The following is a 27,935-nucleotide window of genomic DNA, read 5'->3' on the forward strand; positions in this document are numbered from 1 at the left end:
AGGGCCCTGTTCAGGGCTGGTAAGGTAAAAGAGCTTGTAACTTTTTTAATTTAGAATAGGGTAGGGAATTTTTTATTTTGGGGGGCTTTGTTAGTTTATTAGGGGGCTTAGAGTAGGTGTAATTAGTTTAAAATTGTTGTAATATTTTTATTATGTTTGTAAATATTTTTTTATTTTCTGTAACTTAGTTCTTTTTTATTTTTTGTACTTTAGCTAGTTTATTTAATTGTATTTATTTGTAGGAATTGTGTTTAATTAATTTATTGATAGTGTAGTGTTAGGTTAATTGTAGGTAATTGTAGGTAGTTTATTTAATTATTTTATTGATAGGGTAGTGTTAGGTTTAATTATAACTTAGGTTAGGATTTATTTTACAGGTAATTTTGTAATTATTTTAACTAGGTAACTATTAAATAGTTCTTAACTATTTAATAGCTATTGTACCTGGTTAAAATAATTACAAAGTTGCCTGTAAAATAAATATTAATCCTAAAATAGCTATAATATAATTATAATTTATATTGTAGCTATATTAGGGTTTATTTTACAGGTAAGTATTTAGCTTTAAATAGGAATAAGTTATTTAATAAGAGTTAATTTATTTCGTTAGATAAATATTATATTTAACTTAGGGGGGTGTTAGTGTTAGGGTTAGACTTAGCTTTAGGGGTTAATCCATTTATTAGAATAGCGGTGAGCTCCGATCGGAAGATTAGGGGTTAATAATTGAAGGTAGGTGTCGGCGATGTTAGGGAGGGCAGATTAGGGGTTAATACTATTTATGATAGGGTTAGTGAGGCGGATTAGGGGTTAATAACTTTATTATAGTAGCGCTCAGGTCCGCTCGGCAGATTAGGGGTTAATAAGTGTAGGCAGGTGTTGGCGACGTTGTGGGGGGCAGGTTAGGGGTTAATAAATATAATATAGGGGTCGGCGGTGTTAGGGGTAGCAGATTAGGGGTACATAGGGAGAACGTAGGTTGCGGCGCTTTACGGAGCGGCAGATTAGGGGTTAAAAAAAATATGCAGGGGTCAGCGATAGCGGGGGCGGCAGATTAGGGGTTAATAAGTGTAAGGGTAGGGGTGTTTAGACTCGGGGTACATGTTAGGGTGTTAGGTGCAGACGTAGGAAGTGTTTCCCCATAGGAAACAATGGGGCTGCGTTAGGAGCTGAACGCTGCTTTTTTGCAGGTGTTAGGTTTTTTTTCAGCTCAAACAGTCCCATTGTTTCCTATGGGAGAATCATGCACGAGCACGTTTTTGAGGCCGGCCGCGTCCGTAAGCAACTCTGGTATCGAGAGTTGCATTTGCGGTAAAAATTCTCTACGCTCCTTTTTTGGAGCCTAACGCAGCATTTGTTTGAACTCTCGATACCAGAGTTAATTTTATGGTGCGGCCAGAAAAAAGCCCGCGGAGCGTTAACAGCCCTTTTAGCGCCGAACTCCAAATCTAGGCCTAAGTAACCTATCTGCACGTTAAGTAACCTATCTCCACGTTAAGTAACCTATCTGCACGTTAAGTAACCTATCTGCACGTTAAGTAACCTATCTCCACGTTAAGTAACCTATCTCCACGTTAAGTAACCTATCTGCACGTTAAGTAACCTATCTCCACATTAAGTAACCTATCTCCACGTTAAGTAACCTATCTGCACGTTAAGTAACCTATCTGCACGTTAAGTAACCTATCTCCACTTTGCCCTGTACTAAATGCTGCTGTCAGGCTTATCCGCCTCACCTGTCCCTCCTCTGCTGCTTATAAAAACATGGCAGCCTCCACAGCAACACGTGTGTGGAGGCTGCCATGTTGCCAAGCGTCTGAGCTTACTCTGAAAAGTCCCAGCTTTTCAAGCACGCTGGAAGCGCTGGGACTTACATCAGCAGAGCGCTCAAAAAACGCCCAGGATCTCTCTTGCAAGTGTGAAGAAAATGCTCCAAGCGAGTCCCAGTTCTCTTGGAGTGCTGCCTGAACACAGCCAGACAGTGAAGGAAAGGAAGATGTGGGGGCGGGTCAATAAAGTGCAGATCACAGGGCTGTGATGGACAGCTCAGTATTTCAATGCCCATCTTAAAACTCCAGCCGGTTCTGGAGTCCAGAAGCAGTAAGCAGGTCTTCCTTTTGTAACACAGCAGCAGCATCACATTGTGGGGCCCCAAACTGAAAGTATTGGTACCACTACCTCCTTGCCCCCCAGCCAACAACTTCAGTGAGGAAAGGCTTAAAATAAAAGACTCGCACAGCTAAGTTCCCATACACTGCCAGACTCAGCCGGCTTACTTACCAGTGTTACCGCAATGTACTTCACAGCTCTTCTCTTCTCCTCCATCTCCAATACAGTCAGCAGGTGAACTGTCTTTGACATGAACTTTTCAGTCACAGGCAGGACTCAGTGTTGGAAGAGGCAGGCACGCAGCTGCTCACTGACATGTGAGAGGACTAGGCACTGCAGCAGCTCCCTCCTGCTTCACGTACTATTCTTCCCGCGTGCCAACACAATCGTCACGTCCAAGGCAGCCTGACACGCCTCAACCCGGCAGCTCTGACAGCTGTCCAGATTAGCTCCATCATAGAGGCGGTTTTGAGAACCGCCTCTATTGGAGCGTGGAATTGGCCAGACGAGACACCACTGGGTGGCACTAGCTCATAGTGAGCTAAGAACATTACCAAGCATCCATGTTGCGCAATCAATGGAGGGCAGCTGAACCGCTCACTGCCTCTTGATTGGGTAACATGGATCTGATCATCTGATGAATTATGTGAATCATGCGCTGTGGGATCTGTGGTGCCGGCGGAAGGAGGGGGTGGGGGGCGTACCTAGGGGGACGTGGTCAAAAAAAGTTTAGACAAGAAAAATACTCAACTTTTTTTTTCTTCCTATTAATAAATAAAACCTTTTTTTCTGATTTGAAGGTGCCTCCCCTGCCTCCTATTACACACGTTGACACTTAGGGGCCGATTTATTAAGGCCCTTGTCTAAAGACAACTGCTCCATAACTTGTCCGCCTGCTCTGAGGCCGCGGACAAAAATCAACACGATCGAATACAATCGGGTTGATTGACACCCCCTGCTAGCAGATGATTGGCTGGGAATCTGCAGGGGGCGGCATTGTACCAGTATTTCACAAGAACTGCTGGTGCAATGATAAATGCAGACAGAGTATGTTGTCGAAATTTATTCATGTGCGGCAGACATGATACGCTATATTGTATCATGTCCACTCGCACATTAATAAATATACCCTCTACTGTCTCTTTAATGAGTGGTCTGTAGTATGAACCCCTCTACACTAGATTTTGCTAGTAAAGATGGAACTAAAAAAGTGTCCTTTGGGGACTTCTGGAGTTGATAACAGCAGAGTACGCAGCTACCTTACCTAAATCTGCCCCTGTGACTTCTAAAATATTTATCTGTGTCCCATGTGTGTTAGGAAGTTTTCCATTACTGGCCTATAGGACTGGAACACATCAGCTTTTAGACCATTATCAGAAGAAAGGCTGTATCATAGTTCTCAATAAATGCCCAGAAAGACAATTATTTTTGATATCTCTTTAAGGCTAAATGGAAATGAGTTTGCAAAGAAGATCTAAATGAACAGGAAATTAATGTAATAAATCCATTAAAACCTTTACAAGTGCAAATTATGTGTTAATGTGAAAAGAAAGCTTAGGGTCTCCATAGCCTACGCAAAAGCTTTTAACAAAATGCTTTTTAACGTTTTATAATTTTATAGAAATGGAAATTAGTAATGTGCCATAATTATCATGCATAACTGAACATCCATTACTCGTGTTTATAGTTTAAAGGGACATTACACTCTAAATAAATTTAATGATGTATTCAAAGTAAAGGTTAGTCAGAAAACATTATGCATATGTGTTTTTTGTTAATATATTAATCTAAATATTGAATAAATAAGTGTAAACTTCTAGTATTCATAAAATTACATATGTTTGTAATCTAGGTTTCCCAAGGGTTAAACACCTGTTATCTCATCTCCTCTGCTGAAACCAGTTAGGGACAGTAATAAATAAACTACTAGAGCAACAATTCCACAGTAAAGTCAAAATAAAAAATGTGTGATTCAGATACAGCATGAAATTTTAAACAACTTTCTAGTTTACTTCTATTATCTAATTTGTTTCATTCTCTTGGCATCCTTCTTTAACCCCTTAACGACCACAATGTACCCTTGACGTCGCCGACAGTTAAGGGATGTTCTGCGGCCCATAATAATGCGGGTCTCGCAAGCAGCAGCAACACTGCGCTATTATGACCTCCCTCCCTCCTGCAGGCCTCCTGAAATAGAGCGATCTCGCTGCTACTAGACTGCACTATCAAAAAACAAGCCCCATTGAAAGACCAGTGATGCACAGGTAACTTGGTTAATATTTCCAGCGTTAATGTGATTATTGCGTGAGTACAAGGATTAACCATGGGCTTGTAATACAAGTATGAGTTTCTACTTTGTGCTGGTCATTGAAAGGATAGCGAACGTTAATTGGTACGTGTTTACTCACACTTGAGTTATTTATTTTCACATGTGACTTGTAATATGGGTTCCAGCATTAACAGTTGTAAAAGGACACTGGCTACCCCGACTGGGTAGCTCCGCCAAGAGGGTCCTTCCTGTACCTGTACCTTGTAGCTATAGAGCGGAGTGAAGTGATTATAGCTAGGGCCCACACCAATAACCAGACAAAACCAGTATTCTGGTGTAAACACAGACTTTATTGTGAAACACACACTGCTTATATACACACAGCTCATCTTCCTAAGGGGCTTATCTGACCCCCAGATCTCCCACCATTCCGCCCCTCCAGACAGAGTGGCGCCCCCATAGAGTCATAGTTCCCTAGAGTCCCCGTACGTTACTCCAATTCAGCTTGCTGGGAGAGTCCATTAACATTCCCATTGCTCCTTCCTGGCCGGTACTGAATGATGAAGTTGAAGGGCTGCAAGGCTAGGCTCCACTGCAACAGTTGTCCATTGTCCCTTGAAACTCTGTTGAGCCAGACCACGGGGTTGGGGTCAGTTAGCACGGTGAAGGCCCTTCCATATAAGTACGGTTACAGTTTCTTGAGGGCCCACACCAGTGCCAAGCATTCCTTTTCCACCACTGCGTAGCCTACTTCCCTGGGCAATAGCTTCCTGCTGATATAGGCTATATGGTGTTCATGGCCCTCCCAATCCACCTGGCTTAGCACTGCTCTCAACCGAACATAGAGGCATCTGTGTGGACACAAACACGTTTTGATGGGTTAGGAGCGGCCAGGATAGGGGCAGAAGTTAGTGCTGTATTTAATCTTTGGAAGGTGGCCTCACACTCGGGGAATCACAGGACTTGTCGGGGTAACTGTTTTCTGGTCAGGTCAGTCAAAGTTTTGGAAAGGGCACTATAGTTTGGGACAAACTTGCGATAGTACCCTGCAGTCCCTAGGTAAGCCAAGACTTGGATCTTGGTTTTGGGGGTTGCCCAGTTCGCGACTGCTTCAATCTTGGCTGTCTAAGGCCGCTGCTTCCCGCAGCCTACTCGGTGCCCAAGGTACTGGACCTCCAAGCCCCCTACCATACATTTGGCTTAGGAGTCAGACCTGCAGCCTTGATGCGGTCCAGAACGATACCCTGATGGACCAGGTGGTCCTCCCAGGTATTGCTGTAGACCACAATGTCGTCCAGGTATGCACAGGCATAATCCTGGAGGCCATCAAGTAGGCGATCGGTCACCGGAGCATTCTTCATCCCAAACGGCATGACTTTAAACTGATACAGGCCAAATTGGGTGATGAATGCCGACTTCAGAATAGATTCTGGATCCCGGGGGATTTGCCAGTACCCTTTGCAAAGGTCTAAGGGGGTCAGGAAGTTGCCACGGGGGATGCGGTCTAGGAGGTCATTCATCCGAGGCATGGGGTAGGCGTCGGTCGTGGTTCTGTCATTGGGTCTGTGGTAGTCTATGCAGAATTGTGTAGTCACTGCTATCATGGTGTACCGATCAGGGTCAGTGGAGAACATGTTTCGTTGGCTCTCTAACACCTCTCTAACTTGCTCCCTCTGTACAGTCCCTAGCCTCTCATCTAGCTTTATGTCCCGATGTGACAAGCTACCCCCATCCTTATGTCTCTGCACCCTAAACCTGTAGACTGTGAGCTCTCCGGAGCAGGGCCCTCTTCCTCATGTACTAGATTTATTTAGTTTTGCTATGTTTTAAATTTTATCACAAATCCTTGTCATTGTTTACCCCTATCACTTTACCCAGCGCTACAGAATTTGGCAGCGCTATACAAATGCATGATAATAATAATAATAATGTCCCCTACACCTGTGGGCGCCCTATTCCACCTGGGTATGGCATGGGGAGGCTCTCTGAGTCTTCCATGGCAGGAGCACATATGGTGGCTACCTCTTCTGGCCTCTCCTGGTAGGCTTTCAGCATGTTCACATAAAAGGTCCGGCAGACCCGTTCATCTGAACATTTGGCTACCAGGTAGGTCGTGTCGCAGAGTTGCTCTACCACTCTATAGGGTCCCTGCCAGGAAGCCTGTAGCTTGGTTGTCTTGACAGGCTTCAGGGCCAAGACCTTTTGCCCTACGTCTAAAGTGCGGTTACGAGCATTCCTGTCATACTATCGCTTCTGCCTACCTTGGGCGATCTGATGGTTCTCTTATACTTTACTGACAAGGTCCTTCAGTCGGTCCATGAAGTCCAGGACATACCCAACAATGGAGTGTCCTTCCTCCCCAACTCATCCTTCCCAGTGGGCTCTAAGTAAGTTTAGGGGCCCCCTCACCCTCCAGCCATACACTATCTCAAAGGGGGAGAACCCAGTGGATTTCTGGGGCACCTCTCTGTAAGCGAACAGAAGGTGCGGCAGTTAACTTTCCCAACTTTTGTGAGAAGCCGAGAATGTCCTAAGCAACTGCTTCACAGTCCTGTTAAACCTCTCACACAGTCCGTTATTCTGGGGGTGGTATAGAGATCTTGGCAGGGGTCTTATCCCACAAAGCCTCCATAGCTGCTGTGTGAGCACAGCAGTAAACTTGGTTCCTTGGTCAACGGTTACATAAAAGATCCGGTGGACCCGTTCATCTGAACATTTGGCTACCAGATAGGTCATGTCGCAGAGTTGCTCTACCACTCTATAGGGTTCCTGCCAGGAAGCCTGTAGCTTGTTTGTTTTGACAGGCTTCAGGGCCAGGACCTTTTGCCCTATGTCTAAAGTGCGGTTATGAGCATTCCTGTCGTACCACCGCTTCTGCCTACCTTGGGCGATCTGATGATTCTCTCATACTCCAGTGACGAGGTCCTTCAGTCTGTCCATGAAGTCCAGGACATACCCAACAATGGAGTGTCCTTCCTCCCCAACTCATCCTTCCCAGGGGGCTCTAAGTAAGTCTAGGGGCCCCCTCACCCTCCAGCCATACACTAACTCAAAGGGGGAGAACCCAGTGGATTCTTGGGGAACCTCTCTGTAAGAGAACAGGAAGTGCAGCAGTTATCTTTCCCAATCTTTGTGAGAGGCCAAGAATGTCCTAAGCAACTGCTTCACAGTCCTGTTAAACCTCTCACACAGTCCGTTATTCTGGGGGTGGTATAGAGATCTTGGCATGGGTCTTATCCCACAAAGACTCCATAGCTGCTGTGTGAGCACAGCAGTAAACTGAGTTCCTTGGTCAAAGGTCACATCAAAGGTCCGGCGGACCCGTTCATCTGAACATTTGGCTACCAGGTAGGTCATGTCGTAGAGTTGCTCTACCACTCTATAGGGTTCCTGCCAGGAAGCCTGTGGCTTGTTTGTTTTGACAGGCTTCAGGGCCAGGACCTTTTGCCCTATGTCTAAAGTGCAGTTATGAGCATTCCTGTCGTACCACCGCTTCTGCCTACCTTGGGTGATCTGATGGTTCTCTCATACTCTAGTGACGAGGTCCTTCAGTCGGTCCCTGAACTCCAGGACATAGCCTACAATGGAGTGTCTTTCCTCCCCAACTGATCCTCCCAGTGGGCACTAAGTAAGTCTAGGGGCCCTCTCACCCTCTGTCCATACACTAGCTCAAAGGGGGGGAACCCAGTGGATTCCTGGGGTACCTCTCTGTAATCGAACAGGAGGTGCGGCAGGTGTCTTTCCCAATCTTTGTGAGAGGCCAAGAACATCCTAAGCAACTGCTTCACGGTCCCGTTAAACCTCTCGCATAGTCCGTTAGTCTGGGGGTGGTATGGAGAGCTTGGCAGGGGTCTTATCCCTCAAAACCTCTATAGCTGCTGTGTGAGCACAGCAGTAAACTTGGTTCCTTGGTCTGAGATAAACTCCCGGGGGAAACCCACATTGGCAAATATTCAGAACAGCGCATCGGCTAATGTAACAGCTTGGATATTGGACAGGGGGATTGCCTCCGGGTATCGGGTAGCAAAGTCTACCACTGTCAGGATATACTTTTTCCGTAAGGGACTGGGACGGGGCAAGGGGCCAACAATATCAACAGTTACTCTGCAGAAGTTTTTGCAAATGATTGGGAGGGGGTGCAGGGAGGCTTTGGAGTGGTCTCCTGTCTTGCCTACTCTCTGGCAAACATCACAGGTCCTACAGTACTGCCTAACGTCCCCTGTAATCCCTGGCCAGAAAAAGGTCGGAGTCAGTGAGTGACAGGTTCTAGTGATGCCTAGGTGTACTGCCAGGGGAATGTCGTGCCCTATGTGCAGCAGGTCGTATCGATACTTTTGTGTTACCACCAGCTGGCACTTGGGCATCTGCCTGCTCCTCCCTTGGTAAACCTGTATAGGAGCTCTCAGTCCCACTCAAAACGGTCCCCTTATAGCTCCCCTGGGTCGGTACCTGCCTGGGCACGGTAGGGAGCCAATGTCGGGTCACTCAATGTCTCCTGGGCGAAGTTGGTGGGGAAAACCCAGGGGACAGGGTCAGTGGTCGGGGTAGAAGTCTGGGAGTAGTTGGTTACCTGCGACCCCTGATCGAGTGCAGTGGCCTGAAGTCCGGCTTGCTGGCAGGTGGTGACTTGGTAAGCATCGGTAGGGTCATCCAATACAAAGGAGGAGGCGAGGTGCCCCAAATTATTCCCCAGCAAGAATTCTGTGGGTAAGTGAGCCATGACCCCTACTTCTACAGCACGGGAGCCGCAACCCCAATCCAGGTGAACTTGTGCTGTATGGATCTGGAGCACTTTTCCCCAGCCACATGAACTGTAATAGACTTCCGTGTCCGGTCCAAATTGGTAAGCATGTATGACTGGGCAAGGGTAACAGTTCCTCCACTGTCCGTAGTCCCTGTGCCTGTCGGCCGTTGATCCATATGACCTTACTGTGGTGTATGCGGTTGTCACCAGTTGCTGCCTGTACGGGGTTCACCTCATGTAAGACCCCAAACTCTTCTTTGGCCCAGGCGACATTGTCAGAAGGGCTCTCTGCATCCAGGCAGTGAGTGGCGGCCCTTGAGCCTACAGCGGGGGCTCTTGTCCATTGGGCAGGGGGTGGATTACTTAGGCAGTTGGATCGGACATGACCCACCTGGTCACATCCGTAGCATCTGATTCCCATCTTCTGGGGTGGATTGGGCCTGTAGAAGCGGGATTGTGCCTGTGGGGTTGGGGGATACAGGTGAGCCACCTGTGGGCGAGATGGAGCTGCAGTGGAGCGACTCACCTGGTGAGGTTCGGGTCGCACCTGACGTCAAGCGTCCTGAAACTGGTCAGCCAGGACGGCAGCTTGGTTGACTGTCTTGGCCTTCTGAGCCCTGACCCATTATCGTACCTCCAGCAGGGAGTGAAAAAGTGTAAAAGTGTTCGAGAAGAATGAGCTGGGAGGCTTCAGCCAGGGTGGTTACTGTAATGCTTGTGGTATACTCCTCTATCACACCAAACTCGGCCAGTAGTCTTGTTATTCCGGCATGGAGCCAGAATGATAGGGAATATCCCAGAGCAGAGAAAGCTAGTAAGATGAGGAAGGCGGCACTCACTACAGGCAGGACAGTTCTCAGCGGCAATGGCAGAGCAGTCCAAGGCAAATCACTTGAATGGTCAGACAGGCAGGGCTTGACAACAGTAAAGCAATCCAAGGGCAAACCATTAGAATAGTCAGACAGGCAGGGTTTGGCAACAGTAAAGCTGTCCAAGGGCAAGCCACTAGAATGGTCAGACAGGCAGGGTTTGGCAACAAAGAGGCAATCCAGAACAACAGGGGTTAATAAGCAGGGTTCATACACAAATAGGCTAATTGAAGCAACGATCTATCACACCCAGGAGCACACAAAGTAACACCTATACTTGGGCAGTGATAGATCGTTGTGACAGGACTTACATAGGTGCAGGATTCGTGCCACAGGCATCCAGACTGGCATCAGGGAGAGAGGAACGTGCGTCGATGTCGTCCGCACCGCACGCATCCAGACCAGACACAACCCCTGGCAACGAGCAGGGAAGGAACCAGAGTCGGCCTCAAAGGATGAGCATCATGAAATCTGGAGACCAAAGAAGGAGCATGCACATCATGGGCAGGAACCCAGGAACAATCTGTCACAGAGTAACCCTTCCAATGTATCAGATACTGCAGTTGTCTGCCCCTGTATCTGGAGTCCAGGATCTTAGCTACCTCATATTCAGGGTCACCACGGACCAGGAGTGGAGGAGGAGGAGCTTGGAGCCGGGTATATCTATTCTTGATGTAAGGCTTGAGTAGTAAGATGTGGAAGACTGGGTGTATGCACAGGGTTTTGGGCAAGGCCACTTTGTAGGCAACAGGACACTGGAGACAGTCTTTTCAGGACTTTGTAAGGGCCGATAAACCTAGGCCCCAATTTGTGACAGGGTTGACATAGACGAATATGTCGAGTAGAGATCCAAACATGTTCACCCACTGGGATGGCATGTACAAAAGCTCTATGACTATCAGCAAACTTCTTATATCTAGAGACAGCTGAATGTAGCTGAGAGCGAATACGTTGCCAATGAATGGTGAGTCCAGTGAAGTGTTGGTCTGCAGCAGGAACCCCAGTGGACTGAGCAGAAAGAGGGAAGACACAAGGTTAATACCCTGCTGTGGCTTGAAATGGAGAACATCTAAGAGAAGAGTGCCAATGAGTGTTTCTTGCCAGCTCAGCTAAGGGTAACAACTCAGACCAGTTGGTATGGCGAGCATTGACAAAGGCTCTAAGGTAGGCTTCAAAATCCCGGTTTACTCTCTCAGTTAGTCCATTGGTCTGAGGATGGTAGTCAGAAGACAAGGAAACAGTGTTTCCTAATAACTTACAAAAGTATCTCCAGAAGGTAGAGATGAACTGCGGACCTCTGTCGTAAACAATATTCACAGGAATGCCATGAAGTCATACCACATGCAAGAGAAAAAGAGACGTTAATTCTTGGGCAGAAGGCAGTTTGGTTAGGGGTACAAAATGAGCCAGTCTGGAAAAGGGATCCACCACAACCCAGATAACTGTATGGTGGTCAGAAGGAGGAAGGTCCACAATGAAATCCATTGTTATGTGTGTCCATGGTTGTTTAGGAATGGACAATGGTTGGAGCAAGCCAGGAGGCAAGAAACAGGGAGTTTTGTTGGCAGCACAAGTTGTGCAGGCTTTCACAAAATCCTGAGCATCAGATTTCATAGTATGCCACCATAAATGTTGGGAAAGACGCTTAAAAGTCCTAGTCAAACCAGGATGTTCTGAGAGTTTACTATCATGAGCCCAGAAAAACACAGGGGTGCGTCGGTTCAGAGGTACAAAGAAGATATCAGAGGCCACAGGGGCTCCAGGAGGTTTACTAGACTGGGCATGTTGCAATCTTTGCAGAAGGGCGGTATTTAGTTGAGCAACCACACAGGAGGGAGGTATTATGTGTTCAATAGGAGCTTCAGAGGAGTCACTTGAGTGAGGCAACTGATGGGAAAGGACGTCCGACTTCTTGTTCTTGGTCCCAGATAAGAGACCACAAAGTTAAAATGGGAAAAGAGCAAGGCCCACCTGGCCTTTCGAGTATTGAGTCGATGAGTAGTCTCTAGGTAAGTCAGATTCTTGTGGTCGGTGAGAATCTGAATGGGATTGGTGGTGCCCTCTAACCAATGACGCCATTCAGTCAAAGCCATCTTAATGGCTAAGAGTTCACGATTACCCACATTCCTCGTGGGATACTCCTCTATCAGACCAAACTCGGCTAGTAGTCTTGTTATCCCAGCGTCAAGCCGGAATGATAGGGAATATCACAGAGCAGAGAAAGTTAGTAAGATAAGGAAGGCAGCACTCACCACAGGCAGGACAGTCCCCATCGGCAACGGCAGAGCAGTCTTAGGCAAATCACTTGAATGGTCAGACAGGCAGGGCTTGGCAACAGTAAAGCAATCCAAGGGCAAACCACTAGAATGGTCAGACAGGCAGGGTTTGGCAACAGTAAAGCAGTCCAAGGGCAAACCACTAGAATGGTCAGGCAGGCAGAGAGCAGTGATTATAGCTAGAGCCCACCCAAATAACCAGACAAAATCAGTTTTCATGTGAAAACACAAACAGACTTTATTGTAAAACACACATTGCTTATATACACACATCTCATCATGATAAGGGTCTTATCTGACCCACAGATCTCCCGCCATTCCCACCCCTCCAGTCAGACTGGCGCCCACATAGAGCCATAGTTCCCTAGAGTCCCCGTAATACAGAGGCAGTGGTTTTGGGGTTATCCCGGGGGAGCGGCGGTACCAGTGGAGAGCTCCAGACCCGAAGGTGTCCCAGTCCAAAAAGCGACATGATCCGTCGCTGGGGGCCAGAGTGGCAGCTGTTCAAAGGTACACTGGGTAAGCCAAGGGGAGTAGGGGTTGTAGGGGGGTCGGAAACCCCAAGTTCCAAAGGGAGCTCCCTTCCGGCAATCTTCCCACCTCTTGCCCTCCCTAGGGGTACCAATCCCCAAAAGAGTGGAGCTCTGGGACAAAGGCTCGCTGGAGAGAACTGGGGTAAAGGTCAGCAGGTTTCCAGGGTAGTCCTGCTGGCCAGTAGTTCCAGGAGCCTGGCCATCCAGAAAGGGGTCAGAAGATAAGGATCAGCTATTCCATGAGGAGGTGTAAATAGGTGTAAACATGAGACAGAGAGAGTTTGGGAGATCCCATAAGCCATGAAAGGACCAAAACTGATGTAATAAGCAGTGAGCCAGGTAGTAGGGGGGTGGGGTAGCCTTGGCAGCCTGGTATCTGTGACAACAATATTGCAGCCTTGCTAATATGTTTGAGTTTCTCGTGGTAACAACTGTGCCCCGCTTGTTATCTAGACCTTAATTGGGGGTATGGTTTTAAGCATACCGTCCCTTTAAGAAATGCAAGCAATATATTTTGCTTTGCTTAACAAAGATTATCCATTTACTAAACCAATTGTAAAAATCTGACGAGAATGATGTAACAGGCAAACCGTGATCCAATATTTTCCCTGCTTTATTAAACATTTATGAGGATTAAAAAATAATAATTACTAATAGATGTTTAATCAAACTTAAAGGGACAGTCAACACCAGAATTGTTGTTGTTTAAAAAGATAGATAATCCCTTTATTACCCATTCCCCAGTTTTGCATAACCAACACAGGGCTCGCTTCCATTGAGTCGTAATTCGGTTTCCGTGCACTCGCAAACCGATAAATATGCTGTTGGAAGCAATATCGTTTATCGACTGTTTCCAATGGCGCGTTATACCTCAGAATCGGCAGCCGGACTTCGGCTGCCGAAAAGATCTTCGCATCCCATAGAAAGTAATAGAAGCCGTTAATCGATAAATTATACCAGGCTTCCAGCGAAAGCGCTAACCGTTAATACACTGTCGGAGGCTGTCGATACATTGAGAAATATTACACCCAGCTCAACTAGGTGTAAAAGAGGAAAATTGTGCTTTTTGAGACCTATTTTCTATTGAAATTATAAAACTTGCAAATAATGCAAGTGTTTTAATGTAGAAATAAATTGTTATATTATTATTATTATTAGTAATATTTATTGTTGTCTCATGTATAGGAATAGTTGAACTTATATTCTAATAGAAATATCAGTATATATTTAAATATAATAATATATGCAAGAACATATCTACAGAATGCAAACTAGACCTATGCCTAGGGCAACAATAAATATTACTTATATTTATGAAGTGTTAAATATAAATAAATTAAAAAATAGTATTTGATTATTAAAAATATGGATAAATGTATCTTTATTTTTCTTGAGAGGTGATCACAGGTAAGGAGCACGGACGTTAAACGTAAATTCTATAGTGTAAGGTTGGGTTACCTTAGCAACTAATTGATTTTTAAGAAATCCGACATCAGATGGAAGCGTTAACACAACGTTAACATACAGCTACACGAAAAGAGCGACTGCACGCTATCCGCAAAATATTTCAATGGAAACCTGGTACTAAAATGGAGTCGTAAATTACTTTTAGCTGTCGGCTGCTTCGATAGCTTACGGCTCCATTTTTAACGACTCAATGGAAGCGAGCCCACAGTCGGCTAGATTTAGAGTTTTGCGGCCAAAGGGGTGCGTTAGCTACGCATTTTTTTTCCCCCCCGCACCTTTTAAATACCGCTGGTATTTAGAGTTCTCTGAAGGGCTGCGCTTGGCTCCAAAAAGGGAGCGTAGAGCATAATTTACCGCCACTTCAACTCTAAATACCAGCATTGCATACGGTAGCGGCCAGCTTGAAAAACGTGCTTGTGCACGATATCCCCATAGGAAACAATGGTGCAGTTTGAGCTGAAAAAAAACCTAACACCTGCAAAAAAGCAGCGTTCAGCTCCTAACGCAGCCCCATTGTTTCCTATGGGGAAACACTCTCTAGTCTGCACCTAACACCCTAACATGAACCCCGAGTCTAAACACCCCTAACCTTACAATTATTAACCCCTAATCTGACGCCCCCGCTATCGCTGACACCTGCATTTAATTATTAACCCCTAATCTGCCGCTCCGTACACCGCCGCCACCTACATTATACCTATGTACCCCTAATCTGCTGTCCCTAACATCGCCGACACCTACATTATAATTATTAACCCCTAATCTGCCCCCCCCAACGTCGCCGCTACCTTACCTACACTTATTAACCCCTAATCTGCCGACCGGACCTCGTCGCCACTATAATAAATGTATTAACCCCTAAACCGCCGCACTCCCACCTCGCAAACCCTATAATAAATATTATTAACCCCTAATCTGCCCTCCCTAACATCGCTGACACCTAACTTCAAGTATTAACCCCTAATCTGCCGACCGGACCTCGCCGCTACTCTAATAAATGTATTAACCCCTAAAGCTAAGTCTAACCCTAATACTAACACCCCCCTAAATTAAATATAATTTTAATCTAACGAAATAAATGAACTCTTATTAAATAAATTATTCCTATTTAAAGATAAATACTTACCTGTAAAATAAACCCTAATATAGCTACAATATAACGAATAATTATATTAGCTATTTTAGGATTTATATTTATTTTACAGGCAACTTTGTATTTATTTTAACTAGGTACAATAGCTATTAAATAGTTAATAACTATTTAATAGCTACCTAGTTAAAATTATTACAAAATTACATGTAAAATAAATCCTAACCTAAGTTACAATTAAACCTAACACTACACTATCAATAAATAAATTAACTAAACTACCTACAATTACCTACAATTAAATCAACTAAACTAAATTACAAAAAAACAAACACTAAATTACAAAAAATAAAAAAAGAATACAAGAATTTTAAACTAATTACACCTACTCTAAGCCCCCTAAAAAAATAACAAAGCCCCCCAAAATAAAAAAATTCCCTACCCTATTCTAAAATAAAAAGTTAACAGCTCTATTACCTTACCAGCCCTTAAAAGGGCCTTTTGTGGGGCATGCCCCAAAGAATTCAGCTCTTTTGCCTGAAAAAAAACAATACAATACCCCCCCAACATTACAACCCACCACCCACATACCCCTAATCTAACACACCCAAACCCCCCTTAAAAAACCTAACACTAAGCCCCTGAAGATTTTCCTACCTTATCTTCACCCAGCCGGGTATCACTGATCCGTCCAGAAGAGGGTCTGAAGTCTTCCTCCTATCCGTGCAGAAGAGGACATCCGGACCGGCAGACATCTTCATCCAGGCGGCATCTTCTATCTTCTTCCATCCGGCACGGAGCGGGACCATCTTGAAGCAGCCGACGCGGAGCCATTCTTCTTCACCGACGGACTAACGACGAATGAAGGTTCCTTTAAATGACGTCATCCAAGATGGCGTCCCTCGAATTCCAATTGGCTGATAGGATTCTATCAGCCAATCGGAATTAAGGTAGGAAAAATCTGATTGGCTGATTGAATCAGCCAATCAGATTCAAGTTCAATCCGATTGGCTGATCCAATCAGCCAATCAGATTGAGCTTGCATTCTATTGGCTGATCAGAACAGCCAACTCCTGACTTTTTTCTGCGGCTGGAGTTTTGTAGTTAGAGTTCTAACGCTCACTTCAGCCAAGACTCTAAATACCGGTGTTAGGAAGATCCCATTGAAAAGATAGGATACGCAATTGGCGTAAGGGGATCTGCGGTATGGAAAAGTCGTGGCTGGAAAGTGAGCATTAGACCCTTTCCTGACTGACTCTAAATACCAGTGGGCGGCCAAAACCAGCCTTAGGACCCCTTAACGCTGGTTTTGATGGCTAACGCAGAACTCTAAATCTAGGCGAGTTATAATAATACACTTTTTGCCTCTATAGTTACCTTGTATCTAAGCCTCTGCAAACTACCCTCTTATTTCAGTTCTTTTGACAGAGATGCATTTTAGCCAATTAGTGCTCACTCCTAGGTAAATTCACGTGCATGAGCTCAATGTTATCTATATGAAACACATGAACTAATGCCCTCTAGTGGTGAAAACTGTCAAAATGCTTTGAGATTAGAGGCGGCCTTCAAGGTCTAAGAAATTAGCATATGAACCTGCTAGGTTTAGCTTTCAACTAAGAATACCAAGAAAACAAAGCAAAATTGGTGATAAAAGTAAATTGGAAAGTTGTTCAAAATTACATGCCCGATCTGAATCATGAAAGTTTTTCTGGGACTTGACTGTCCCTTTAAAAGAAAATCACAACTAAACGTTAATTAATTGGTTGCCTCTTGGTGAGTTTTCAATGAATTGTTATATATACACCCTGCAGAGTATACAATATATGGGAAATTGCTCGTTTAAGTTTATTTTTGTATATGAAGTAGCAGTTATTGTTAATTAAAACCACAACGCAATCATGTGGGCTGAGCTTACTGGGACAGTAGATCTCCTTATGTTTTCTTTCTCTCTCCCAAATGCATCCTTATCTAATCTCTGTTTGTTTATACAAAAGCAAATAGGTAGTGCAGATGATCTAAAGGTCTCTGGGCTGGTGAGATTCTATAAGAATTCTTGCCAGTACTTCTATTTCCCTGTATAATGCCACATTTTAAACTGAAAACAGGGTGTCTCTATAAGGGGCTAATACTGCAACAGGCAAAACCAGCGATTTCAAATGCAAATACAATGGATGATACAGTACACTGCCCCTTTAACATCTTAAAGGGACAGTCTACTCCAGAATTTAATTTTTTTAAACAGATAGATAATCCCTTTATCACCCATTCCCCAGTTTTGCATGACGAACACTGTTCTATTTATACACATATTACCTCTGTGATTACCTTGTATCTAAGCCTCTGCAGACTGCCCCCTTACCTCAGTGCTTTTGACAGACATGCAGTTTAGCCTATCAGTGCAGACTCCTAAATAACTCAATGGTAGTGAGCACAATGTTATATATATATGACACAGATAAACTAGTACTGTCTAACTGTGAAAAACTTTAAAAATGCTCTGAGCTAAAAGGTGGTTTTCAACGGTTTTAGAAATCAGTTTGAGCCTAGCTAGGTTTAGCTTTTCGAAATTACCACCAAGAGAACAAAGCAAATTTTGATGATAAAAGTACATTGGACAGTTGATTAAAATTACATGCCCTATCTAAATCATGAAAGTTTATTTTTGTCTAGACTGTCCCTTTAAGCACTAAAGGTTTATTTAAAAAAAAACAGACACAAAGGAAATATTTGAATTTCAAAGAGGACTACAACACCTTATGGGATAAAATATCTATATATTTCCCCTGATGACATCTTATACTTGTCTGAACATCTTTTTCTCTCTGCTGAGAACTGTCACACTTTAATAAATAATATACACTAAGACTTAGACTACAAGTGGAGCTCAAAAATATTAGTTCTCCTCTTGTATTGTATTGTGCATTAACATAGCTTAAGCGCAATCAATAATGATTCTAGTTTGCACTTATAATATTATTATGGAATTATTTTTTATCGCTCAAATCTAGGGGACGCTAGTCATATATGCGGCTGCAATCTCTCACCTTATAGGCTACTATAGGGATGCAGAGTAAAATGGTTGCAGAATATAAAGCTCCAGCACTAAACTGATGGTGGGCTAAGCCAATGGTTTACTTTAAGGGGCCTAATTAGCTTGATGTCCCTGTTTCAGGGTCACCGGAAACAGCAGTTTTGAAGCAGCGGTTTTAAGAGCGCTGCTCCATAACTGGTCCGCTGCCTCTGAGGCTGTGGTATGCAATCCGCCCGATCCGTTACGATCGGGCAGATTGACACCCAAATCCGTAGGGGGTGGCATTGCGCAAGCAGTTCTGGCGAACCGCTTGTGCAATGTTAAATGCCGTTAGCGTATGCTGTTGGCATTTCAGCGATGTCTGTCAGACATGATACGCTAGAGCGTATCATGTCAGACAGACAGTGCTAAATTGGCCCCTAGGTCTCAAATAACATTTTAAATTTTACATTGCCTTTTTGGACTGTGCTCAAGCTGAACACAACTTATTACTTAATTATCATTATTATTATAGTTTATTTATAAAGCACCATTATATTACACAGTGCTGTAACATTAAGTATACAGTTATGGGGTACAATAAACACAAGATATTTACATAAATCGCACGTATACAGTTACAGTAAACAGAAGACATTTACATAAATCGCACGTATACAGTTACAATAAACAGAAGACATTTACATAAATCGCAAGGATAGAGGGCCCTGCCCTTGAGCCACTATAAACTGTAAACAATCTTTACATAAAATGATTGACAGGACAGGTGTACTCGTGAGCTTACAATACGAGAGCAAGTTCTCTAATGGTACTCCCTGAGCTATCCATTAAAGGAATAGAGCGACTTAATAAAAGGCTGTGTTACAATGCTCTGGTTAAAGTGTTAAAGCAGCAACTTGTAATAACAAAGTGTGCGTTATTCTTAGTGTGAGACCAATCTCAAGATAAGGCACCCTGATCTGTTGATTAACTGAACTTGTAATTTAGCCTCAAGTAGTGTTTTTTTAATGAATGTGGTTTGGTGGCAAAAAGAATATTTTATATTAATTCTTTGATTTTTTATTTTTCAGTGCTTCTATGAAATACATGTAAGAAATGCGGGAAGAAAAAAATTTCTCCTACAAATGTGAATTTGATGAAGAGTTTAAGTTCATCCTTCTTCCAACGTCCTATGGCATTGTGTTCTGTCTCGGACTTGTCCTTAATGTTCTGGCTCTTTACATTTTTATATTTAAAATACGACCATGGAAGGTCATCAACGTATTTATGTTCAACTTGGCAGTATCAGACTTGATATATGTCTTGTCGCTTCCTCTGCTTATACACTATTACTCAAAGGAAAACAATTGGCCATTCGGCATGGTCTTGTGTAAAATAGTTCGCTTCCTGTTCTACACCAGCCTCTACTGCAGTATCCACTTTCTGCTGTGCATAAGCATCTGCCGCTTTTTAGCTGTCTGCTATCCAATCAAGTTTATAATCTGGTGCCAAATACGCTATGCAAGGATCATTGCCATCGGTATCTGGGTTGTTATAATTGGTATAGAGTCTCCAATTCTGTACTTTGTAACTACCAGTAATATTGATAATGATATTGTCTGCCATGACACTTCCAATCCCGATTTGTTTGACCAATTTATCATCTACAGCACAGTAAACCTGGTTTTGCTTTTCTGTGTGCCCTTCATCATCCTATTGGTTTGCTACGGCTTAATGGCTTACGCTCTGTGGAAACCCGCCACGGCCACCTCCCAGAATTCTGAATCCAAGAAGAAATCCATTAAAATGATCATTATTGTGTTACTAGTCTTCATTATTTGCTTTTTACCATTCCACGTGACACGCACTATGTACTATTATTTTCGTAAGATGGATTTGGACTGCTTTACCCTAAATGCTATCAACATTGCTTACAAGGTCACTAGGCCTTTAGCCAGTGCAAACAGCTTTATTGATCCAATTTTGTACTTTTTGGTTTGGAGATTTCGGCTCAGAGTTACCAGATGAGAAGACTCAACAGACCCCTTCTCAACTTAACTAAGCATGATACTCAATAGCACCGACCCCTAGAGTGTTATGTGGGGTCAAATATTATGCTGCTATTGTGAATGCTTCTATGAAGTCCTGGTCTAACTATGTTACTGTGAATAAGTGTATTATAAATACAACTTTATATGTTGCTCAATCATGAATCATGGTCACAAAATGTCTAACTAGATGAAGGAATCTGTGCTAGTTATGCTATAATGCTGTTGCTCCTTTGCAGTATTTTTGCAATGATTATATACTGTAGAAAAGCTTACACTGACTTAAAGGGAAAGTCTACACCAGAATTGTTATTGTTTTAAAAGATAGATAATCCCTTTATTACCCATTCCCTAGTTTTGCATAACCAACACAGTTATATTAATATCAATATACTTTTTACCTCTGTGATTACCTTGTATCGAAGCCTCTGCAAACTGCCCCCTTATATCAGTTCTTTTGACAGACATGCATTTTAGCCAATCAGTGCTGACTCCTAGGTAACTCCACTTGCGTGAGCACACTGTAACCTATGTGACACACATAAACTAACACCCTCTAGTGGTGAAAAACTGTCAAAATGCATTCACATAAAAGGTGGTCTTCAAGGTCTAAGAAATTAGCATATGGACCTCCAAGGTTTAGCGTTCAACTAAGAATACCAAGAGGACAAAGCAAAATTGGTGATAAATGTAAATTGGGAAGTTGTTTAAAATGACATGCCCTATCTAAATCTTGAAAGATTATTTTGGACTAGACTGTCCATTTAAATGATTGGATTCCAAAAAATAAAAACTCACAGTGGTTTTTTGTGCAGTGGAATGACTGACAGGTGCCAAAGGGCTGAGTATTAAAGGGAGATTACACACATACTTCACAGTTTTTACTATGCACTGTTCTGTGCATATGCTCTGTGCAACTGTGTTTAAGTACTGCGCCAGCTCAGAGAGCATATACCAAACTGGTGATTACTCAGTTTACATCATTACTGAAAAATAAATGTCACTGCCAACTCTCTGTGCGCAGTGTTTAACTGAGGGAGCACAAGGCATATGTACATATGCTCACAATAAAAGCTATCACATACATATACATAAATAATGCAAAAATACTTATTTTTATTCATGTGCATTTTAAAGGGATGTGAAACAATAAATACACGCTAGACACAATGATGTATTCAAAGCAAAGATTATTTTACAATTACAGTAGTTGTTTAAATAGTGAAAATATAAGTGTAAAGGTTTAGTTTCTATACAGTATTATTATTATTATACTTTATTTATGAAGCGCCAACATATTCCACAGCGCTGTCCATGGGCACAATTCAAAAAATAAAACTTGTAAGAGACAGGACAAAATGTGAGGGATTGAGGGCCCTATTCCCGTGGGAACTTACAATCTAGACGGGTAGGAGGTTGAGAAACAGGAGGTGAGGACTGCAAGAGTGAGAAAGATGTTAATACAGAGTTAGATGAGGGAAATGTTAGGTAAGTGAAATTAATTTATTATTGAGTTGGGTGGTAGGCTTCTCTGAACAAAAAAGTCTTCAGGGAGCATTTAAAGGAAGAAAGATTAGGGCAAAGCCTGACAGCATGAGGGAGAGTGTTCCAGAGGGTAGGTGCTGCACGACAGAAGTCCTGCAGTCTAGCATGAGAGGAGGTGATAGTTGCGGATGCAAGGAGCAGGTCATTGTTGGATCTTAGTGGACGGGCTGGAGTATACTTGTTGATAAGAGAGGATAGGTAAAGGGGAGCGGCATTGGTGAGAGCTTTGTATGTAAGGGTGAGAATTTTTAATTTAATTCTGCTGTGAATGGAGAGCCAATTAAGGGACTCGCAGAGAGGTGCAGCAGATACAGAGCGATGGGAAATGTGGATTAGCCTGGCAGAGGCATTTAGGATGGATTAAAGGTGGGAGACGCGGGAAAGAGGAAGGCCAGTAAGTAGGTTATTGCAGTAGTCAAGTCGGGAAATCACAAGGGAGTGGATTATTTGCTTTGGGGTGTTAGAGCTCAGAAAAGGACGAATCTTGGAATTATTTCTAGGTGGTTGCGGCAGGATGAAGAAAGCGATTGGATGTTGGGGATGAAGGATAGATTTGAGTCAAGTGTAACTCCGAGACAGGAGACTTGGGCGCTAGGGAGATGGTAATGCCAACAAAAAGGATAGAAAAGTCAGAAGTCAGCGTAGAGCTAGAGGGGGGATTAGAAGGAGCTCAATCTTGGACATGTTAATCTTTAGGTGGTGAAAGGCCATCCAGGAAGAAATACCAGATAAGCATTAGCTGACATGAGAAAGGACAGAGGGAGCGAGAGCAGGGGTGGAGAGGTAGATCTGGGTGTCATCAGCATAGAGGTGATATTTGAAGCCATAACTGTTGATAAGTTAACCCAGTGAAGAAGTATAAATGGAGAAGAGTAGAGGACCCAGAACAGATTCTTGAGGTACTCCAACAGACAGAGGCATTGGAGAGGAGAAGTCACCAGCAAATGACACAGAAAAAGACCTGTGAGAAAGATACAAGTGAATCCAAGAAAGAGCAGTGTCACAGAGGCCAAAAGTGCCAAGTAAGATAAGTAGTGGCCATTACTTTTAGCAGAAAGAAGACTGTTAGTAACCTTGGTAAGGGTAGTTGAGTGTTTGGGGTGGAATCCAGATTACAGGGGTTAAGCAAGGAGTTGGTGGACAGGAAGTGGGTTAGGCGGTTGTGATGTTAGTGGAAGCAGTGATATGGGGCGGTAGCTTTTTAGGAGAACTAGGGTCAAGGGATTTTTTTTGCACATGGCAGTGACCTTTGAATGTTTGAAAGAAGATGGGAATGAACCAGTAGAAAGAGATAGGTTAAAGATATGAGTAAGAGCAGGAGTGAGGGTGAAAGACAGGGAGGGTATTAGGTGGGAAGGGATAGGTTCAAGTGGGCAGGTAGTGAGGCACGAGGAAGATAGCAAAGAACAAACTTAATTCTCAGTGGCTGGATGGAAGATGCAGAGGGAGTAACCGGCCTGGAGTTGGAAGATTGCAGGTTGGTGTTGTCATGTTACTTCGGATAGTACGTGTTTTGTTTAAAAAGTAGTCTGCCAGGTCTTGAGCACTAAAGACAGAAAACGGGGGGAGGGGGAGTTAGAACGGGAGGGTAGAGGAGAGAGTTAAAGGTGGAGAAGAGTCGTTTAGGGTTTGAGAAAAGAGTGGATATGAGATACTTTAAATAAAGTAATGGGCGCTGACATAGTTTAACTAGTTTTTTTTATATTATCTCTGTTTGTGCAAACAACGCTATGTAGAAACCCTTTTAGATTAACCTATGTTCCATACAGCCTTGTTTGGACAGTCTCTTTTATTGCCTATTTTATATCTATCCTTAATTGTCTTCACCACGAGAAACAGACAAAAGGCAACTTAAGTTCAAACATAGCAGCACCCATTACTTTATAGAAACTCAATGGAATTTAGAAAACGGATAACGGGAAGTATATTGCAAAGTTTTATAACAACACATAATTAAACCTTTTATATTACAAAGTTATACTGTTTAAAGGGCCATAAACACAACTTTTTTTCTCATTATTTCTATAGAACATGCAACTTTCTAATTTACTTCTATTATCTAATTTATTTATTCTGTTTGTATCATTTGTGTAAAAGCATACCTTGGTAGTCTCAGTAGCAGCAATGCACTACTGGGAGCTAGCTGCTGATTGGTGACTGATTGGTGGCTGCACATATATGCCTCTTCTTATTGGCTCACCTGATATGTTAAGATCGTTCCAGTAATGCATTGCTGCTCCTTCAACAAAGGATACCAAGAGAATGAAGCAAATTAGATGAAATAAGTAAATTGTAAAGTTGCTTAAAATTGTATACTCTATCTGAATCATGAAATAAAATTTTGGGGTTTCATGTACCTTTAATATCCCTTTAAATATAAATTGCAAACTAACTGTAAGTATCTTTTTTTCTTTGCAAATGCTTGTCAAAAATTCTGCAGAAAAAGGGGTTTTGATAAATGAGAGCAATGAAGTGAAAAATCAAAGTCAACCAAATGCTGGAACTCTTAGCCTAAGGAGGTAGTGAATGCCAATACCATAAATAACTTAAAAAGGGACTTAGAAATAGTCTTGGCTAAAAACAAAATATAATGTTATATGATTCCTGGTGTTAAAGGGACATTCAATACTTTGAGGTAATAAAATTTTTTTTATTATACTGTATTGTTTTGTCCCATCTTCTTGTAATTTTGTTCGAAAAATATATGTGTTTTCCGATTCCTGTTAGAGATGGAAGTGCAGAATTCAGAAATTACACTGCTATATTCCACATAGTCATTGGATGCCCACTCTGAAACCACATTTATAATGATCTCTAATTTGGCCTCAGAAAAGAATGAAACCTAGGTTATAATATGGAGCCCATTGTTTTACGAACAATAAAACGTTACACATTTCTTTCAATAGATACACAACCAATATAACTTTTAAAAAAGCATCTGAGTACTATTTTAATGCTAGTATTTGTTTTTAATACATTATTCTATTTAGCATTTATTAAGTATTTAACAAGTGAACTTTTTTTGCATGTAATTTTGCCAGTCCACTTGGCAGAGTATTTAGTATATAAAAAAAGGATCTACGTTTGTACTCAATGTGCTTTTTGTTTTTTTTTTCAATCTCAGCTATGTTAATGTGTTACCATGATAAATTCTTCTAAAGCCTAAACATATAACACTATGAAACAGAGCTCAATTCATTAAAAAAAAAAGATTGTCATGCTTGGAGAGAAATTGTATTGTAGACTTCACACTGAATGATCTAAGAAAAAGGGCTCAACTCCCCAGCACTGTGAGATCTCTCTCATTTATGTATGTGAAGGAGAGACAAGCCCAGTACAATATAGCATTACATGATATGAGAGTTTTGTTACACTAACACTTTGTGCAATGTATTTAATATTACTATACACTTCAGATTGGGTCATTTCAGTATAATTACATTCAAGCTTTGCACTTTCAATTTTAAATTTTAATAAATTTAGCTTTAGATCCACCAGTGATTTTACAAGTTCTGATTATGTTTTGAAAGTTTCTGTGTTACTTTAACAAATTAGTAGCATACTTTGTATATTTCTGTGTATCTTTTACAACTTACATTACACTTGAATTTTCTCTATTGTAAAATAAAACACAGCTTCAGAAAGTGGGAGAAGCAGTACCCAGGGTATGTCTGAAGCACTGTCAAGTCTGTGAGACTGTAAAATTCTGTAAGCATTTTAAACAAGCTAGGCAACTGATTTTTCCCACCAGCTGTATGCCGGTGAAGTTTGCCAAGAATTCACTTATTTCACTGACAGAAAAGTAAAATATACACAGTGGCCATATTGCCGCTTTAAAACAGGACACTTATGAAAAATACATATGTCAGGGCTGTTTAAAGAAATGCTTTGAATAGTGTTCAATTATAAGAACCCTGACATATGTACTTTTCATATATGTCCTGTTTTAAAGTGGCAATATGGCCACCCTAAATATATACTAAACTACAGGCAAAAGCAAGTTAAATTGTAGTGAAAGCATTTCAATTACATTTGTAATTGATGCAATCTTAGCCTTTATATTAGTCCCAGGTGTTCTGTATCCGAGGCAGCTTCATTACTTTTTATGGAAGGCATCTCTCATGTCTTTGGAACCTCCAGGTTTCCACCCTTTTTATTATAGCATTCACTGAGTTCAGAAGTCTATACTATAGTTTCTCTCAAAACTAGAGACTCTTTGCTTATCAGGCCCATACAAACTAATGAAGTTTCATGGGAAATTGAAGCTGTCTGTTTTTTAATTTTATTTTAATAGAAGAAATACAAAGGGCAATGTAATTTGTAAAAGATACATATACATATACAAAGTATGATCACAATTTGTTAAAGTTACACAGAAATGGTGAAAGCATATCCAGAATGTGTAAATTCCTAAATACACTACTGTATACAAGATAAAATACAAAATAAAAGTGCAAAGTTTAAATGTAATAAAACTTAATCTGAAGTGTAAAGTAATATAAAATAGACACAACGTGTAAATGCAGTAGAATTGTCATGTTAAGCAGTGCTTTATTGCACTGGGCTTGTCTCTCCTTCACATACAGAAATGCAGGGAACACCACTTAGAGAAGTAAAGCAAACTCAGCCTTTTGAGAATTTCACTAGAGATCTTGCAGTGCTGGAGGATCATTTTAGATCATCTTTCCTGAGCGGAGAGGTTTAGATAATCAGGCCCTGAATGAGATGAAATTTGGTTTATTTCATTCATTCATTTATTTATTTGTTTTTAACTTGGGTGCCAGTACTTGATAGTCTTTTTCCTGAAGATTGTGACTCATTTTAAATCTAGATATAATATATTTTTTAGGTTTGTTGTTTTTTGTTGTTGTTTTTTGTTTATTAAAGCATTTGTTTTTACAAAATTTAATTATAGCTTATAGAAATTAAAGGGATAGGAAAGTCAAAATTAAACTTGCATGATTCAGATAGAGCATGTCATTTTAAGACACTTTTAAATTTACTTCTATTTTCAAATGTGCTTTGTTCTCTTAGTATCCCTTGTTAAAAAATGAATAGGCAGATACCATACACTAGTGGGAGCTGCTGCTAATCGGTGCCTGCACACATTTGTCTCTTGTGATTGGCTAAATAGATATTTTCAGCTTCCTGTCAGTAGTGCAATGCTGTCCCTTCAGCAATGGATAGCAAGAGAATGAAGAACATTTGATAATAGAATTAAATTGGAAAGTTGTTGAAAAGTATATGTTCTATCTGAATCATAAAAGAAAAATTTGGGGTTTACTATCCCTTTAAGGCACTTTAGAGTCATTTTACCATTGATATATTTTATTGTATTATTTTATGTGCTGATTCGTTTCTATAAAGTTTTTGCCTGAATATGTTACTTAAATAAAGTTATAAATTATTTTATTGTTTTGGGTGGTGTCTCTCTTCTGTATTGAGTTGCATCTAGAGGAAAATCATATTCTTGGTTTGGTAAGAGTGAATCCTCCTGACTTATGTGTCATCCTCATCATTTCTAAAAATAAATAAATTATAATAATACTAATTTTGACACACTACTTTATAGCAGGTTCAGGGTCAGTATCTGTTGATGACATTGAGGTACAAAATATCTTGCATGATGTATTGAGCACTTTTGTGTGATGTCTTTGGCTGTTTATGATGTCTCCTGTTTCTTAGGGTCTGATATTAAAAACCTTGCTGACTTGGAGAGAAATTTTTGGAGAGAATTTTTTTTTAGACCTTGTATTGTAATGTAGGAGTCTCTGTTTCACATAAAGAGAACTACTTATTAGCAACATAAACGTTTATCAAGATAACATTTTTGTTTCTTAATTTTTTTAAGGGCCTCACTGTACCGACAAGATTTTATAGAATATCTTGCATGAGAGGCGAGGTTTTGAATATCAGGCTCTAAGTATCAAATTGCTTGAACTGGATACAGAGTACTTCAGGGCCGCCACTAGAAA

General features: G+C 41.9%; 1 protein-coding gene across 2 annotated transcripts in view; it reads left to right on the forward strand.

Annotated features, from left to right (window-relative positions):
- The window catches only part of LOC128654676 (P2Y purinoceptor 2), a 112,464-nt gene extending 85,096 nt beyond the window's left edge, over nt 1–27,368 (forward strand). The window contains exons 1-2 of one of the 2 annotated variants that reach the window (XM_053708719.1): nt 4,210–4,373; nt 19,459–27,368. In XM_053708719.1, coding sequence (XP_053564694.1) covers nt 19,484–20,395 — 912 coding nt within the window. In that variant the 5' untranslated portion in view covers nt 4,210–4,373; nt 19,459–19,483 and the 3' untranslated portion in view covers nt 20,396–27,368. Of the gene's footprint in view, nt 1–4,209; nt 4,374–19,458 lie in introns of those variants that run through there. The other variant, XM_053708718.1, reaches the window with a different exon arrangement.
- The last annotated feature ends 567 nt before the right edge of the window (nt 27,369–27,935 follow it).

The sequence above is a fragment of the Bombina bombina genome, chromosome 3 (assembly GCF_027579735.1).
Source record: "Bombina bombina isolate aBomBom1 chromosome 3, aBomBom1.pri, whole genome shotgun sequence".
Classification (NCBI taxonomy): Eukaryota; Metazoa; Chordata; class Amphibia; order Anura; family Bombinatoridae; genus Bombina; species Bombina bombina.